This window comes from Rhincodon typus, chromosome 13, assembly GCF_021869965.1.
Source record: "Rhincodon typus isolate 14 chromosome 13, sRhiTyp1.1, whole genome shotgun sequence".
NCBI lineage: Eukaryota > Metazoa > Chordata > Chondrichthyes > Orectolobiformes > Rhincodontidae > Rhincodon > Rhincodon typus.
The window spans coordinates 67786625-67803892 of NC_063344.1; the positions used below are offsets into that span (position 1 = coordinate 67786625).

The window sequence follows — 17268 nt, forward strand, 5'->3', positions numbered from 1 at the left end:
ACAAAGCAGAATAAGATGCATGAAGTGTGTATGTTGTCAGGATTTTCAGCAAATCCTGTCTTTTATTGTGCTACCTGACTGAGTCAGTACAAATGATCTCACCATGTGAAATGGAGATTAATAGTGGCAACTTTATTAAGAACACACGAAAAGAAGCAATCATTCAGACTGTCGAACCTGCTCCACCATTTAATATGAACATGGGTGTTTGAGCACTTCAATGCCTTTTACTGATACTATCCAATATCCCTTTTACACCATATGTAATCAACAATCTATCAATTTCTACTTTAAACATGCTCAAAGACCAAGTTTCTATAGCCGCTAGGAAAGGGAATTCCAAAGATTCACTATCCTCAGAGTAAAACTATTTCTCTTCATTTCAGTTCTAAATGGCATCCCCTTTATGTTTAAATTGTGCCCTCTGGTTCTAGACTCCTCAGCCAGGGGAAGAATCTCACCTGCATCTATCCCATTTATCTGTTTAGCTTTTAATGAGATCACCTCTCCTTTACACTCCTGGCACTCACCCCAGAAATGGCAGACATAGGGAGAAATTGGTGCCCATTTTGCTAAGACCCTGAAGATCCTTCTGGATGGGTGGTGCAGAGGCAGAACTTCCAGGACCAGCAGAGGTATGACACCAGACCATTGCTGCCTGATCCAAGGTTGCCACCAGTCTCAGCTGTGTGGAGGAAAGCCCAGAATGTAGTGAAAAGGTCTTTTAGAAAAAGGGTCTTCCTCCACTCCACAGTGAGCACCACTATCTTCTCTCCAGTACCTTTCGCTCACTCTGCTACTGTATCCACTTCTCATCAAGGCTCATGCTCTCCCATTTTTAATAATGCCAGCAACATCTTTCCTCACTCACTGACCCCCACCCCCCAACTCACCAACTCTGCATGTTCTCAGTGCTACTTACTCACTCACTTGAGAGCTCCCCACCTGCATCAAAAGTAACAGTTGTACCATCCACTTTCCTCTCCTATAAATACTGCCTCTTTCTCATTCTAGGTGATAAACAGCCCACAACAGGGTAGAAACAAACAGTCAAGACGAGGGCAGCCCTTACACAGGCAACATCCTGACTCTGACCATCCCTAGTGGCTGACTAATAATGTCCAAGCCCCTGAACTGACAAAGGCTGCCTTTGATTTACCTGCAACGACACCCTTAGAGAAGGCTTGATTCAGGCTGCATGACAGCCATGAGGTTCCTACCTTTGTCTGTGCTAAATGGCACAGCCAGACAGAATTAGAAGCCTGGTGACAGGCATGGCAAGGCAACGCAATACAATACAAAACAATGCAATACAAGGAAGCCGAGAGCATCCAGATAGGCTGAGAGTGAATGAACATACAACAGTGAGCAAAGAGCCCAGAGATGCAGCCTATGGTTCAGTCCATAAGCTGGGTGCACGTACGCGAGTGCAGTGCTCCTGCTGCAGCAATTACAATGATAGTTGCCAATCCAGTACTGAAGTGATGAAGTGCCATGCAAGTGGATAGGAGGTGTGCCATGAGGGGTCTTAGACGATGGCACATATCCTATGTCAATACCCATGCAGGTGGAGTGGTGTGTGGCTGGTGTCCATGGAATGAGATTATGTTGTTCAGGATCCAACATGGAAGTCCTTCAGAGCAAACACAGCTGAAATCATAGAGTCATAAAGCTTGGAAACAGACCCTTCAGTCTAACCAGTCTGTGCCAACACTAATCCCAAACTAATCCTGCCTGTGTTCGGCCCATATCCTTCCTAACATTTCTTATCCATGAACTTATCTACATGTCTTTCGGATCTTGTAACTGTACCCACATCTACGACTTCCTCTGGAAGCTCATTCCACACATGAACCACAATGTTAAAAAAAAAGAAAATTGTCCCATATGTCTCTTTTAAAATCTTTCTCCGATCACCTTAAAAATAAGGCCCCAGTCTTGAAATTCTCCCACCTTAGGAAAAAGACACCTTGTTTATACCCCAAATCAGCAGGTACCAACTCTAATATCTAGAACATAGAACATAGAACATTACAGCGCAGTACAGGCCCTTCGGCCCTCGATGTTGCGCCGACCTGTGAAACCAATCTATGTTGAGAATTCTCAACAACCAGCTTGTTTGGGAAGATAGGAAGTAAAATATTAATGAGATAAGTTATGCTGTTAATAAGGCATTTAACAAGCAGTAATTCCCTTCTTGGCGACTTGCCACTGCCTAGCGGGAAACTTGTGCAAAGCATAGAAGATGGCATGAAGTGCTCCCGATATGGAGATAGGCCTTGCTGGTTTTCTCAATTCTGCCATAAATCTCAACATAGCCCAAGTTGTTCAGACCCTATAATAGTCAGTTAAAAGGGAATGGGATCAGAGGAGATTGCTTCAGTTTAAAAGCTAGCACAAGTATGATCAGCTGGATGCATGGTCAGCCTCCTACGTTGTAATGGCTGATGCTAGCCCATACACGCCTTGCTAGTGAAACAGATTTTCACAATCTTACCTTGCCCAGTAATTCTCTGCTCTCGTAACCAAACAACATCAGTGCAAAGTTATTATTCAAACTGTGAATTGTTCCATCTGGCAGAAGAGTGATCAGTCCACTGATGGTAGTGAAAACCCACACAACTCCTGAGAAAGCCACTTTCTGATTCTCATCATCTTCCTCAGATACAGCTGGGAGATTAAAAAAAGGCAAACCTTTCAGGCATTGTTATTACAAAATCATTAGAAGGTTGAAAAGCATTTGAGGATTGAACAAATCAGTTTCAAAGCATTCAGTCTCAGGGCAAAATTCATCATTCAAAATTTATTCAGTGATGACTACATTGTTGACTGTCTGCTTTCTAGTACTAGGTTCTGCTAAGGAAGTGAATTGAATCTGGAACATTTCAAACCCAATCTGACTGCAAGGCCACAAATTCAGCAATTCGATCCTAAATTGACAACTTCATTCACCCATAAGCCACAGGACAGCTGTTTCGAGAAGTGGAAAAGTTGATGTTGTATTAGTATTTAATGGCTGGTTTTTAACCACACATGTAGCTGGCGATGCTTTAATTTACTCATGGCAGACATGCAAATAGTGGTGAGGATATGAGCAGAAATTAGTCATATATGTACTATACCGCAGTAGTATGGAGGAGAATGGAGGATGGTTCGGAAACACAAACAGGGTTGGGCAAAAACTGCAGGCAGAAAGTGGTCAGGCCAATACTTTACATAGTGTTAAGGCTAACATGAAGTCAGAAAAAAAAAGGAGTCAGTGATGGCAGAAAATTAATTACCATGTGGAAGCATGGAAGAATAGTAAATTATAGAATAGCTTATAGAATCCCTACAGTGTGGAAACAGGCCCTTCGGCCCAACAAGTCCACACCGACCCTTGCAGCATCCCACCTAGACCCATCCCCCTATAACCCACTCACCCCTGAACACTACAGGCAATTTAGCATGGCCAATCCACCTAGCCTGCACATCTTTGGACTGTGGGAGGAAACCGGAGCACCCGGAGGAAACCCACGCAGACACGGGGAGAACGTGCAAACTCCGCACAGATAGTCGCCCGAGGCTGGAATCGAACCTGGGTCCCTGGCACTGTGAGGCTGCAGTGCTAACCACTGAGCCACCGTGCCGCAAGGATTGGTGTGGCCTGTGGGGAAAGAAGCTGCATTTTCCCTTCACCTGCCACCTAAGTATCTTGCAAAACCCACTTCAAACCACATCATCTTCCAGCCAAGACAAGGGAAAAGCACAGAATGAAAGCAGGTAAACAAAAAAACAAAAAAGAGAAAAGAATAAAGAAAAGACAAAATGAGAATTTGAACTGAAAGTCAGCCTGATGGCAACCACATAACTGCTTTGATTGTTGTAAAAATCTATTAGGATCATGAATATCCTTTATGAGGCAGCACAATAGCTCAGTGGTTAGCACTGCTGTCTCAAACACCAAGGACCCAGGTTCGATTCCAGCCTCAGGCAACTGTGTTTGGAGTTTACACATTCTTCCCATGTGTGTGGGTTTCCTCCGGGTGCTCCAATTCCTCTAAAAGATGTGCAGGTTCGTTGGATTGGCCATACTAAATTGTCCATAGTGTCCAGGTATGTGCAGGCTAGGTGGATTAGCCATGATTTAGGGAAGGCCATCTGCTCTCCTTACTTGGCCTGGCCAACACGTGACTCCAGACCCACAGCAATGTGACTGATTCTTAATTGTTGTCTGGGCTATTAGGGATGGGCAATAAACGTTGGCCTATTCAGACATGCTCACATCTCTTTTTTTTAAATTCAATCATAAGAGGCAGATAGAAAACTGCAGGATGAGATGATAAGGAAAGTTTGGATAAGACAGTTTTTAAGCAACCAGAGGACTCAGTTTTACAGTATTTGCTGAAAGGAACAGAGGGGAGATAAAGATTTTTAAAAAAAAAAAAAAAAATAACAACCTCAAGTTAGGGAGATTTAAAACACAGAATTGGTGGGACAACTGTAGTTTTCAAGCAAGAGTCAGATAAATTCTTCAAGGGGCTAACTGGCAGAGCTCCTTCATGGGCCATTACATGCATGAATGGCCCAAAACCTTTTTTTGCAATGTATGGTTCTATAACACTTCTGTAGGAAAAAAGACTAATTGTACTTCTGACATTATTGCAAAGCAAGTTGGATGACACATGGAAAAGCTCTATTGAACTTTAAGTTAAGAATACAAAAGATCAGCAAATATACCGAGTTGGTTTCATATCAGTTTGTACTTTACATATATGAAGAACCCCAAGCACCCCACAACATACTCAATCACCCACAATCACACAACCACATGGAGGAAGGTAAAAAGCAAGAAGGGAAGATGCACCACTTACTATCTAACAACGAATGTGAAAGACTTAAGTGTCAGGAACTCCTTTTTGATTCTCTCTACTCCCATTGGCCACACTAAACCAGTGGTTCCCAGATTGTACGGCACAACCACTAGTGGGATCACAGAAGCCACATATAGAGTTACGAGCCTCTGAGAAGCAATTGCAACTGTGGACAGACAAGAGGCAATGACAGGATGAGACTGTGACCCACTGCACCAACTGTGCCCAACAGCACAGTACAGACTGCTAGCCCAAAGTGCTCCTCAATTTCAGAAAACACTTATGGAGGTTAGCCTGAGTTCTGTGTGCAGCGATTAAGCACAGGTAGAGGCCAGCAAAGACACTTGAGCCCCAAGTACAGGAAAGCAATGAGATAGTGGGGAGACCAGTGGTACTTTCAAACTTTAATTGCTATTGGACAGTCTCCCACTTTTTTTGGGGGTGGAGGGGCTCGGCCTTTGCAATGTTTTTGTCAACAGGAAATGGATATCTTGACTAAAACCAACAAGAGTGTTTAAAACAATTTTCAACATGTTTACACCAAACGCAGAACCACAAATTAGTAAACTTCAAACCAAATGCATCACACAGATATAAACTGAACAGGGACATCTATTAAAATAAAACCACCAGGCAGACATTATTTATAACCCTCATTCACAAAAGGGAAGGAGACAAGAAAACAGGAATCTATAGGCCAAGAAGCTTAACATGTCATTGGGAAATAGCAGAACCTTTAGAAAAACATGCGATCAAGCAGAGTCAGCGTTGTTTCACAAAGGGAAATCACACCTGACATATCTATTACAGTTTTATCAGCAGCTAACAAGCAGTGTAGATGAAAGGGAACAATTAGATCTAAAATATTTGGACTTCCAAAATGGGTTTGATAAGTTGGGTTACATAACAAGAACCCATGGTTTTGTAGTAATATATTAGCATGGATAGACGTCTGGTTAATTTATAGAAGACAGAGTTGGACAAGACGGACTTTCTCAGGATGATAACCTGTAACTAATGGAGTGCCACAGGGATCAGTGTGGGGCCCACAATTATTTACAATATTCATTAATGATCTGGAAGAAGGAAGTGAATGTACTATTGGCAAGTCTCCAGATGAAACAAAAGTAGATGGGAAGTCAGTGGTGAGAATGACAGAAACTACAAAGGCATAAAGGCATTTGGGGCAGCACCGTAATTAACACTGCTACCTAACTGCACCAGGTTCAATTCCAGCCTTGGGTGACTGTCCAATTCTCCCAATGTCTGCGTGGGTTTCCTCCGGGTGCTCCGGCTTCCTCCCACAGTCCAAAGATGTGCAGGTTAGGTGGATTGGCCACGCTCAATTGCCCATAGTGCCCAGGGATGTTTAGGTTAGGTGGGTTAGACATGGGAAGTTAGGGGAATGGGTCTGGGTGGGAAGCTCTTCGGAGGGGCGGTGTAGACTTGTTGGGCAGAATGGCCTGTTTCCACACTGTAGGGATTCTATGATTAATTGCCCGTAGTGTCCAGGGATATGTGGGGTAGGTGCATTAGTTATGGTAAATGCAGAATTGTGAGCATTTGGGGTCAGGGTGGGATGCTGTTGGGAAGGTCAGTGCATAATTCATGGGCCAAATGGCCTCGATCTGCACTTCAAGGATTCTATGAATTCTACAATTCTACGAAAATGTTAAGTGATTAGGCAAAAACTTGGCAGATGGAATATCAGTAAATTAGGTTATGCACTTTGGCAAGAAGCAAGAAGATTGATGTTACCTGAAGGAAAAAAAACTGCAGAAAATTGCTGCACAAAGAGATTTGAGTCCTCCTGCATAAATCTCAATAATTCAAGTTCAGCAAGTAAAAAGGAAAGCAAATGCAATGTTAGCTTTTATTTGAAAGGGCATGGAATATAAAAACAGGGAAGTCTTGACAAAACTATGCGAGATAGTTGTTAGACCACTCCAGGAATATTGTGAACAGCTTTGGTCCCCTTAACTAAAAATATACTGGCATTTGAGACAGTTTAAAGAAGCTTCATTAGGCTGATACCAGGGATGGAAGGATTTTCTTATGAGGGTTTGAGTAGACTGGCCCTACACTAAATTAAATTTTACCAGAATAACAAGTGACGTTATTGAAACATAGAAGATTTTTATGGGGTTTAACATGGTAGATACAGCAAAGTTGTTTCTTCTTGTGCGAGAATCTAGGACCAGAGGAGATGTACACAGTGTAAGGTGTTGCCCAGTTAGGACTGAGATGAGGGGGACTTCTCTCAGTGGGGAGTGAATCTGTGGAATTCTTTATTGCAATGGCCTGTCAAAGCTGGGTTGTTAAGTATGATTTTTTTTAAATTAGTGAGGGAATCAAGGGTCATGGGGAAAAGCAGGAAGGTAGAGTTGTGGATTATCAGATCAGAATGACCTCATCAAGTGAAGGAATATACTCAAATGAACTGAATGGCCAACTTTTGCTCCTATGTCTTGCAACTAAGCTGGTCACGATTAACAACAGTCATTACAAACATGCCTCCCAGTTCTTGTCCTCTGAGGAAAGACTTCCACCTGAAAAGCTGTTTGCATTGTTTGTTCCACAGTTATCATGGTCAGCTGAGTATTCAGTGTTTGTTTTGGTTTCAGCTTTCTGGTAACAGCAGTGTATATTTTTGGCACATGTTATATCTTAGCAACTTCAAAAAGGTAATACCAGGGCTTTTTCATCTCTAAAGTAAAATCCACTTCTACAAAACAACAAATTATATCACAAGTCATATCAAAGATTTTGTTTAGCATGAACTGTTCCCTTATATTTATTTTTCCCGAGGCACATAAAAACTACAAAACATGGTATGTAATACATGAGAGCTGTATACTATACCTGGATAACTGACATCTGGTGCAAGAGGAGGATGACAGTCTTCACTGCTTGGACCCTGTAGGCGTTTATCACTGAGTTTAATGCTGAGAGGAAAGGTAGTGCCATCTTTTGCTCTGCCAGCTGCACGCTGAATTTTCAAATTCTGAAAGAAGAAGTAAACTGTAAAAAGGGAACAAATGTCTAATAAAGACTTGAGAAACACCCCTATCACCTTCTTCAACCATTATTAAACCATCGCACTACTCTTCTATTTAATCCCTTATATTGTAACTTTAGGCAACCTGACTTTTCACAGCTATGACAAAATGTTGAAGTTCTATGCAAATGCTAATATGTATTGATCGGTACTGACTTTGTCAACTATTAAGATGCACAAACATTTCTCATGCATATAAAAAAACTGCCCTTGTTTACTCGATTTTATGTTGAAGATTTTTGTCTAAATCCAGTGTCCAATGACAAGATCAAGCAATTCAAGCAAATACAAACATCTTTTGGGATTTGGTTAAACACGCTTTATTTTCCAGCTCCATAAAGTTACGTTATTTAGCACTTGGCCTCAGTTGTTTCCTGGAAAGCATTTCTCACCCTGCTTGGTTTGAAGATTGCCTCCCTAAATGAGAGCATTGGCCTAGATAGATTCTTTTCCACATTGAAAATAGGAAAAAGACAGACCATATGATGGAGTAAAAAGATACAACTGAACAATTACTGTTCTGAAATAAACAGAACAGCTGCTTTTCTTTTACCCATCTCGCCAGTGGTCTTTCATTCTGTTTCTTTATTTACCTCCCGTTTTTCTCTTTCTCCACATAGTTTTTGTAGTTTGAATCTGGATTTTTTCCTCAAGTTTGGCATCATCAGGGTACAGTAAACACAAGTGAGTTGTAGATCCTACAACTGTAATTAGTCTTCATTTGATTGCAATTTTCCTAAAATATCACAAATCCAGGAGGGATCGTCAGACAGGAGAAGGCCATTCAGGTCCAAGTCGGTCTGTACCTTAAACCCCATCTCTCCACCATAGTTCCATATCCTTCAATGCTGATACCTATCAAAAACCTATTTCCAGTTGAAATTTTCAACTGATTATCAGCCTTAAGTTCTTGTGAGAAAACCCCGGAAGCCTATAATGCTGTGTGGAAAAGTGCTTCCTGTGATCACCTCAAATCTACTAGCTTTGTTAATGTAATGCTCCCACATACTGAACTCCCCTATCACAGGGGACAATTTTTTTCTTTTAACCTGTCAAATCTTTTAATGAACTTTCTACACTCAAGGGCATGCAGTGCTCCCACAGCTTAACACAAATGTAATATAGCTCACTCTGCTTTAAATTCTTGCCCCTTTGACAAAGGCTACTTGCTGCCTTTATCTCTATTTTTGGAGCTGTCCCACCAGCTGTTAGGAATTTCTGGGCTTGAACCCTGAAATCTCTGTACTTATTTACATTTTCTATCTTCTTGCTACTTTTAAAAAAAAAAAATTAAGCTATCTTTCTCAGGCCCAAAAGACCTTACAGTTTCCCCAGTGAACTCCATCCTATAGAGTCTTGTCCACTCAGTTAACTTCTCAGCGTCCCTTTGCAACCTTCTGTTCCAATCTACACTAATTTATTGTTTGACCTAAAGCCATTGCCAGAAACTTCATCCACTAAACACATTTGAACAATTTGGACATATACCTAGCATCCTTAATTCTCCACCTGCTACCTTCTAGACAATTCCTTATTCAACCCAACAGGTTAGTTTTAATTTCATGAGTTTTCATATTTGTTGAAGTCTCTTGTGTGCACCTTGTTGAAAGCCTTCAGGACATCCATGTAAATAATTAAACTGATAAATTCTCAGCACTGCATTCCAATTTACTATTTTTACTTCAACAAAGTGTTGGAATAAACAAACTACAACCTAAGCCACAGCTTGATCAAAGTCAGATATACTCAGTATTAAACATACACACTAACAATACTGCATTTAAAAACCAAAAGAACTGCGGATGCTGTAAATCAGGAGCAAAATCAAAGTTGCTGGAAAAGCTCAGCAGGTCTGGCAGCATCTGTGAAGGAAAAAACAGAGTTAACGTTTCAGGTCCGGTGACTCTTCCCTAGAACTGATGAATACTGCATTTAAATTAGCTTGTAGCTATAGACATATCTATTCTGCTTGGAATACTGAACAAATAAAAAAAGGCACTTGGCTATGGCCAAGCAAAGCTGTCTCTTGAAACACAATCCCGCACGGCTAACATGGCTTTCAATACTATCCAGTTCCAGAGTGGCCTACCACTATCATCTTCAGAAGAACTGCTGACCAGAAGAAAGTTGGCCAAAGATTATAGAATAAAATTCCTTTTAGGATACATTGGAACACACTGGATCTCCACAACGTGTGCAACAAAGCAGCTGCATTCAAAAATGTCAACTTGTCTGTATCAAACCAAGGTGTCCGAATAGACTGCACACAACATTGCTTCAATGAACAGAAATACACCTTTAAATTATCTTTTGCTCATAAAGAAGTGTTTCCCCCATTGTTTAAGCAGCCTTCCATCCTTACTTTACAATATCCACATTCAGTCTCAAACCTTTGGTATCTTTGTGCAAGATGAGGGTATCTTTATTGAAGGAATGAGATCAGTTATTGCAAAGCCTATTACTTCATCCATAGATGCATATCCATGGAGATAGGCAAACGATGCATCGCAGGATACAATTCTTCCCTAAAAAAAAAACAATAATGTCAAGGTGAAGTAATTAAAATTTGTGTAGAACATGCGTGCATTTTAGCATTCAGAAAATGGAATATATAGGGTAGGGCGGATAATAAGAGTACAAGAGTCTGGAAATTCTCATTTTGAAATTTCTCCACCCCTACAATCCTCCAAAATATCTCCACTCTCAACTATGATATCTTACAGGTGAATTTAAAATGTTCTGATATCAGTTGCCTTTCCTTTAATTACCACTTTGAAATTCCTTTCTAAGGGATCTCAGTCTACTTCTAGTTCCTCCCCGAGGCACTTCTTAAAACTAACCTCTTTGACCAAGATGTTAATCACTTGCCCTAATATCTCCACACAGTAACTTGGTGTCAAACTTTGTTTGATAATGCCTTTGAAATGCTTTGGGATTTTTAACCACAAAAAAAAATGCTACATAAATGAAGTTGTTGAACTGGCCAGTATTTTGGAGGCACACGACCACTACATATATATACTCACACTGCCTGTGAATGTGACAGAGGCAGTAAGTCGCTCTACAGGTTCCATCACCACAACACAGCACTGCCTGTCTTCACCAGTCATGTGCTTCATCCAGACTGACACAGGGATCTCTACTCCACCGTTACTAATAATATCAATCTGTAAACAAGAACACAAACCATGGCGAGAAAACTGGAAACGTGTTTATTAAAAAGATACAATGCAACTTTGAGATGGTGGGGCGAATATATATCAATACTTTCTTCCCAATAAGGAGTCTCTTCATGTTACACACCAGGATGTAACAGCTTACTCCTGGATAATGACTTGCTAAAATAACGTGCAACACAAGTTCAAAGTGCCACTCCACTTACCCCTTCCCATCCTGAGCAAATGCAGGTTGATTTCATGTTAATCCTCTTCCTTCAATACTGGGTTTAATGCACATTGTAAGAAAATGTGCACTTGTCCACTTTGGCAGGAAGAATACACAAGCAGATTATATAAATAAAGAACAATGGCAGAACTTTTTTTGACTGTAGGTTGAAGTACAGATTGAAGGTTACACAAACAGAGGTACGAAAGTACTTGGAAAGAGGACGTTAGGAGGAAACAAAGTGAGTGGCAAAGATATGGAAAATCACGAACAGAGAATAATGTGGAAAACTGTGAAACTGTCCATTTTGACAGGATTAGTCAAAAATATTATTTAAATAGAGAGATTGCAGAACACTGAGATACAGAGGGATCCTATATTCCATTAAATATTAATCACATAAGGCTATTGCACAAGTACAGTTAATATATAGGAAAGCCAAAATAATGTTAATGTTTATTGCAAGGTGAATTGAAAACAAAAACATGGAAGTATTGCTTCAGGCGAGACTGCATCTGAAATATTGTGCACAGTATTGGTGACCTTATCGAAGGAAGATAGTAAATGTATTATTGGAGGGAGATCAGATATTACTTACTAGACTAATCCTCAGAATGGGGGTGGGTGGATGATCACAAAAAGTTGGCTTATGAGGAAAGGTTGGACAGGCATTTATACCAACAGACGGTATCTGATGGACTTTAGAAGAGAGGGACATGATTAAACACGCAAATTTCCTGAAGGGTGTTGACAGGGTAGATGTGGAAAGGCTGCTTCCTCTTATGGGGTCAATGTTTTAAAATCCAGGGTCAGTCATTTAGAACAGAGAGATGGTGAAATGCTTTCTCTGAGGGTCTTGAGCGTTTGGAAATCTCTTCCGGAAAAGGAGGTGGAAGCAGAGTATTTGAATATTTTTAAGGCCAAAGTTGGTAGATTTTTGTGAAGCAAAGGGGTAAAAGAAGCAGAGAGAGGCAGGAATATGGAGTTGAGGTTACAATCAGATCAGTCATGATCTTGTTGAAGGACAGAGCAGGCTTGAGGGGTTGAATGGCCTACTCCTGCTCCCGATTCATATGTTTGTATGCAAGTAGAGGGGGATCCGTGTACATAAAAAAACGTGGTGCAGCAAGAGAAATGCAACACACAATTATGCACATTTTATTCCTTTGCAAAGGCTTTGAGGAGACCGCACCCAAAACGCTGTGTACAGTTTTTGTATCCTTATTAAAAAAGGGACATAAATGTTTTAGAAGAAGTGAAGAGAAGATATGCATTGGAATTCAGAAGAATGAGAGATAATCTCAATGAACTACAGATCCTGAGGGGACTTGAAAGGATATTTCCCTTTTTGGAGACAGTTTACAATTATGGAGTCTGCCATTTAAAATGGAGGCGAGGATTTTTTTCTCTCTCAGTGGATTCTCTTCCCTGAGAAAGATTACACAAGAAAGTGGATTGAGGCCATGATCAGATCAACCATAAATTTCATGAACGAGGCCAAATATCCTACTCCTACTCTTAATTCTCATGTTTGTTCTCCTGCTCCCACAGTGCAGCCTGTAGGACTTTCGATTCCAGTCTCTGTGCAAGGCCCCCTCCAAATAACCCTTCCTTTCTTAGTAAAGTTTAGTTCTCACCAACTGTAGTCAACAATGCTCCTTCAACACAAATAATTCATCAAGAACACCATAATAGAAACATGGGGAGACATTCATTCAGTGTTGATTTGGTCACATACCACTTTTCCAGAGATAGTCACAACGTGTCCATCAAGTTCTGGATGTTCTTCACTCAGCACCTCTTCCAGCAAATGACTGGACTTTGACACGAACAATGACAACTTCTGACCAATTAGCTCTTTGCTACTATAACAAAGCAGCTTACAGGCCATGTCATTGGCCACTAATATCTGATGAAACAGAGAAACAGCAAAAAGATGTCAGAATGATAAAATGTGTCTGATAGAAAATCACTAAGGCTTCATACCATCATAGGTAACAGAGCGAGAAGACTAGATAATTGGAGGTGAGGAACAGAAGGGGTGAAATACCAGGGAAAGGAAAGGAATTCTCTACAATCAAAGTGTTCAATGCTTCCTGGCTTAAAAATTGGGTGGTGATGAAGGACTTTTGTTTTTAAAATTCACTTGTGGGATGTGAGCCAGTATTTATTGCCAGTCCCGAGTGAACTTGAAAAGGTGGTCAAGAGCTGCCTTCTTGAACTCCTGTAGTTCATGTGGTGTACGTCCTTAGGGAAGGAATTCCAGGATTTTGACCCAGCAACACTGAAGGAATGATAATATATTTTAAAGTCAGGATAGGGAGTGGCTTGGAGGAGAACTTGCAGGGTGTGGTGTTCCCATGCATCTGCTGCCCTTTTCCTTGCAAATGAAAGTGGTCATGGGTTTGGAAGGTGCCATCCAAGGATCTTTGTTGAATTTCTGCAACGCATCTTATAGATAGTGTATGCTGCTGCTACTGAGGCAATGGCAGTGGAGGGAGTAGATGCTTGTGGATTTGATGCCAATCAAGCGAGCTGCTTTGTTTTGGATGGTGTCAAGTTTGTTGTTGTTGAAGGTGCACTCATCCAGGCAAATGGGCAGTATTCCAACACACTCCTGACTTATGCCTCATTGATGGTGTACAGGCTTTGGGAGTCAGGATGAGAGGTCCTTGTCACAGTATTCCTAGCCTATAACTTGGTCTTGCAGCCACTGTATTTATATGGTGAGTCCAGTTGAGTTTCTGGTTAATGGTAACCTGAACATCACTCAACTGGAGCAAGTGAATCTTAAATGGTATTTCAGGGAAGTACTATCTGCTCAGACATGGCACACTGGAGCAAGTATTCCCAGCTCAGTCTGTGCAACAATAGGGGTTGTCAAGTGTACGACCACAAGATTTGAATTTGAACTTGAACTTGAACTTGAATTTCAATTAGAATGTCCACAATATACCTGGTTGCACGTGCAGAATTTAGCCCAATAAAGATTGTACTTACTCTATTTTCAGTTTTAGACAGTTAGCACAAATAATTTGGAAATATAAATCAACAAAAGAATAGCAATGGTACATGACAGAAATTTCATTATTAAACACACCCAACAGTCCATTCTATGACTAAATTGGCCCAAACACCCAAGAAAAGTTGGCAATGAACAATATCACGCTGCCTCAGAAAAGTGCAACTTGACTATGTAAACATTAGGTCCCTTTCTGTGCTGCCACCTCCACAAAAACAAAGTCTTCTCAGGATTACGCACATTTAACCTGCTGCAAACATACTGTGCCTCTACCTCTTCCGTTCCCTAGCCCAAACCACATTTTCTTATCTTTGGAGCTATATGTGTAATAACTATATGCCAAACATGTCCAATAAAGGCTGAAAGATCAAGATCAAGATTCATCTTATACCTCTGTAGTCAGGCCATCAATCGTAAGGATGGCTTTGTTTGGGTTGCGCACTGCAGCAGGGAAGGTAGAATTGCCATCACTCCCTAGAAGATTCCAAAAGTTGCTTGATATATTAGAAGCTGACCCAGGGCAAGAAATGGAACCACTGAGATCAGTCAAGAGAAGGTTTCGGGAGGCCACAGAAGAGTAACTGTAGGAGTTCAGAGATTCACCTGTTGGAAGTAAGTAATGAATAATCCGTAAGGTCATGCTAAATGTGGTCACCTTGTGACTTCAAAAGATTTTGCATTAAGTAGTTAAAAAAATGCACTAAAACCTAAATATACTTTCAAAAGAGTACCATGTAGTCTGAAGCTTGATTGTAATATAATCACTTAAATTTGAAGACAAACAACACTGTCCAGTAATACAACAGAATTCTGCAAAGTTGTATAATTATTAATGGATAAATCTGCATTTCAATTCTTCTGAATTGTTGCAAATTGCAATCAAGTTTAAATGTTCCTTGCAAAAAGTCTTCCAGCACACACTAAACAGTCGGAAAATGTTACCTGTGAAAGATTCCAAGTTCCAGTAGGTGCCTGGAGGTACCTTCCTCAGTGCAGGCTTTGCTAAGCGTGGAAATGTTTTGCTGAGGTCAAAAGAATCATTTAACTTCTTTTCAAGTCCAAACAGTGCTGCCCTCATTCTCTTGCCTTTCTCCAAACTATCACATGGAGATAAAGCTCTCTGTTTACTATCCAAGGAGCCCAAGAGTCGCGACTCCATCTGTAGCACTTACACTTTCACAGTAAATTATGTGACCATTCACCTAACAAAGATAAAGGACAGTCAGTTATATAAAAAAAGTCACAGAAACAACAACTGTTCACAACATTTTGGTCACTATTCCAAGTTTGCAATACAGAATCAGTATTAGAAAAGTACCAAGTACCAAGTACCAAGAGAGACAAACAGTTGGCATTGAAAGCCCAGGCAGAGGAAGTGCAACTTTACCCACCTTAAAACTGCTACTGCATTTCTTGGTAAAGAAAATCAGAAATGTGTCAAACTGCCAGTAAAACGGCAAGTGCCAACAGAGGAAAAGTAACCATTCAGATCATTCACATATACCCGGAGGGAAAATCATATTATTGGCACAAACTTTCAGAGGTATGGTGTTAACAAAATTTGTCATAGGGTCAGAGTTATACAGAATGGAAACAGATCCTCAGTCCAAATCGTCCATGCCAACCAGATATTCAAAACTGATCTAGTCCCATTTGCTAGCATTTGGCTTATAACCTTCTAAACCCTTCCTATTCATGTACCCAGCCAGGTGCCTTTTAAATGGCATAATTGTACCTTCTCCACTACTTCCTCTGGCAGCTCATTCCAGAGACGTCCCACTCTCTGCATGAAGAGGTTGTCCTTTAGGTCTCTTAAATCTTTCTACTCTCACCTTAAACCTATGCCCTCTAGTTTTGGACTTCTCCACCCTGGGTAAAAGACTTTGCCTACTCACCCTATCCATGCCCCTCGTGATTTTATAAGCCTTTAAGGTCGCCCCTCAGTCTCTGACTTTCCAGGAAAAAAGCCTCACCCTATTGCTCAAATCCTCCAATCCTGACAACATCCTTGTAAGTCTTTTCTGAACCATGTCAAGTTTCACAACATCTTTCATACAGCAGGAAGACCAGAATTGAATGCAGTATTTCAAAAACAGCCTCAATGACCTATACAGCGGCAACATGACATCCCAACTCCTACACAATGACCAATGAAGGCAAGCATGTCAAATACCTTCTTCACCACTGTCTACTTGATACTCCACTTTTAGAGGAGCTATGAAGCTGCATCCCTCGCTGTCTTTGTTCAGCAAAACTCCCTAGGGCCCTACCATTAACTGTATAAGTCATGCCCTGGTTTGCCTTACTAAAATGCAATATCTCACATTTATCTAAATTAAAATCTATCTGCCACTCCTCAACCCATTGGCCTATCTAATCAAGGTTCCAATGTACTCAAAGCTAACCTTCTTCACTGTCCACTACACCACCTATTTTGGTGTCATCTGCAGACTGACGAACCATACCTCCTACATTCACATCCAAATCATTTATATAAATAACAAAAAAAAACAAACAGTGGAACCCGCACCGATCCTTGCGGTGCACCACTGGTGACAGGCCTCCAGTCTTTGTAAAAAGGTTGAGCCCCATTTTCTCATTTTTGTTCTCCACTTTTTGTTTTCTAATAGAACAGCTTTATCAACTTGTTCTGCCACCTTCCAAGACTTGAGCGCGCAAAACACCAAAGCTCACAGTGGTTGCGCTCTCTTCAAATTTGGAGCATCATCTCTTTTTCAGTCTTCCTCTCAAAAACATACAAATGATTATTAAAATTACAGCATAGACAGCCACTTGGCTCAGCGTGAACTTGCTGGCTCTTCATGTACTAACTGACAATTCAAAGTCTTGTTTCATCCGACCTTTCACTCCCCCAGCCCAACAACTTTTTATTTTCTGCCTTTTCAAGAACCAATACATTATTTGTTAAGGGTAGTTTTCTTCCTTCCCTG

At 40.8% G+C, this 17268-nt stretch overlaps 1 protein-coding gene across 2 annotated transcripts in view; it reads right to left on the reverse strand.

Moving 5' to 3' along the window:
• Positions 1–15515, reverse strand: part of pask (PAS domain containing serine/threonine kinase) — a 47988-nt gene extending 32473 nt beyond the window's left edge. For both annotated transcript variants that reach the window (XM_048604159.1, XM_048604158.1), the window contains exons 1-7: positions 15260–15515; positions 14709–14920; positions 13034–13204; positions 10938–11078; positions 10302–10436; positions 7716–7857; positions 2498–2670 (exon numbers count right to left, since the gene is read on the reverse strand). In XM_048604159.1, coding sequence (XP_048460116.1) covers positions 2498–2670; positions 7716–7857; positions 10302–10436; positions 10938–11078; positions 13034–13204; positions 14709–14920; positions 15260–15476 — 1191 coding nt within the window. In that variant the 5' untranslated portion in view covers positions 15477–15515. The remainder of the gene's footprint in view (positions 1–2497; positions 2671–7715; positions 7858–10301; positions 10437–10937; positions 11079–13033; positions 13205–14708; positions 14921–15259) is intronic.
• Between the last annotated feature and the right edge of the window lie 1753 nt (positions 15516–17268).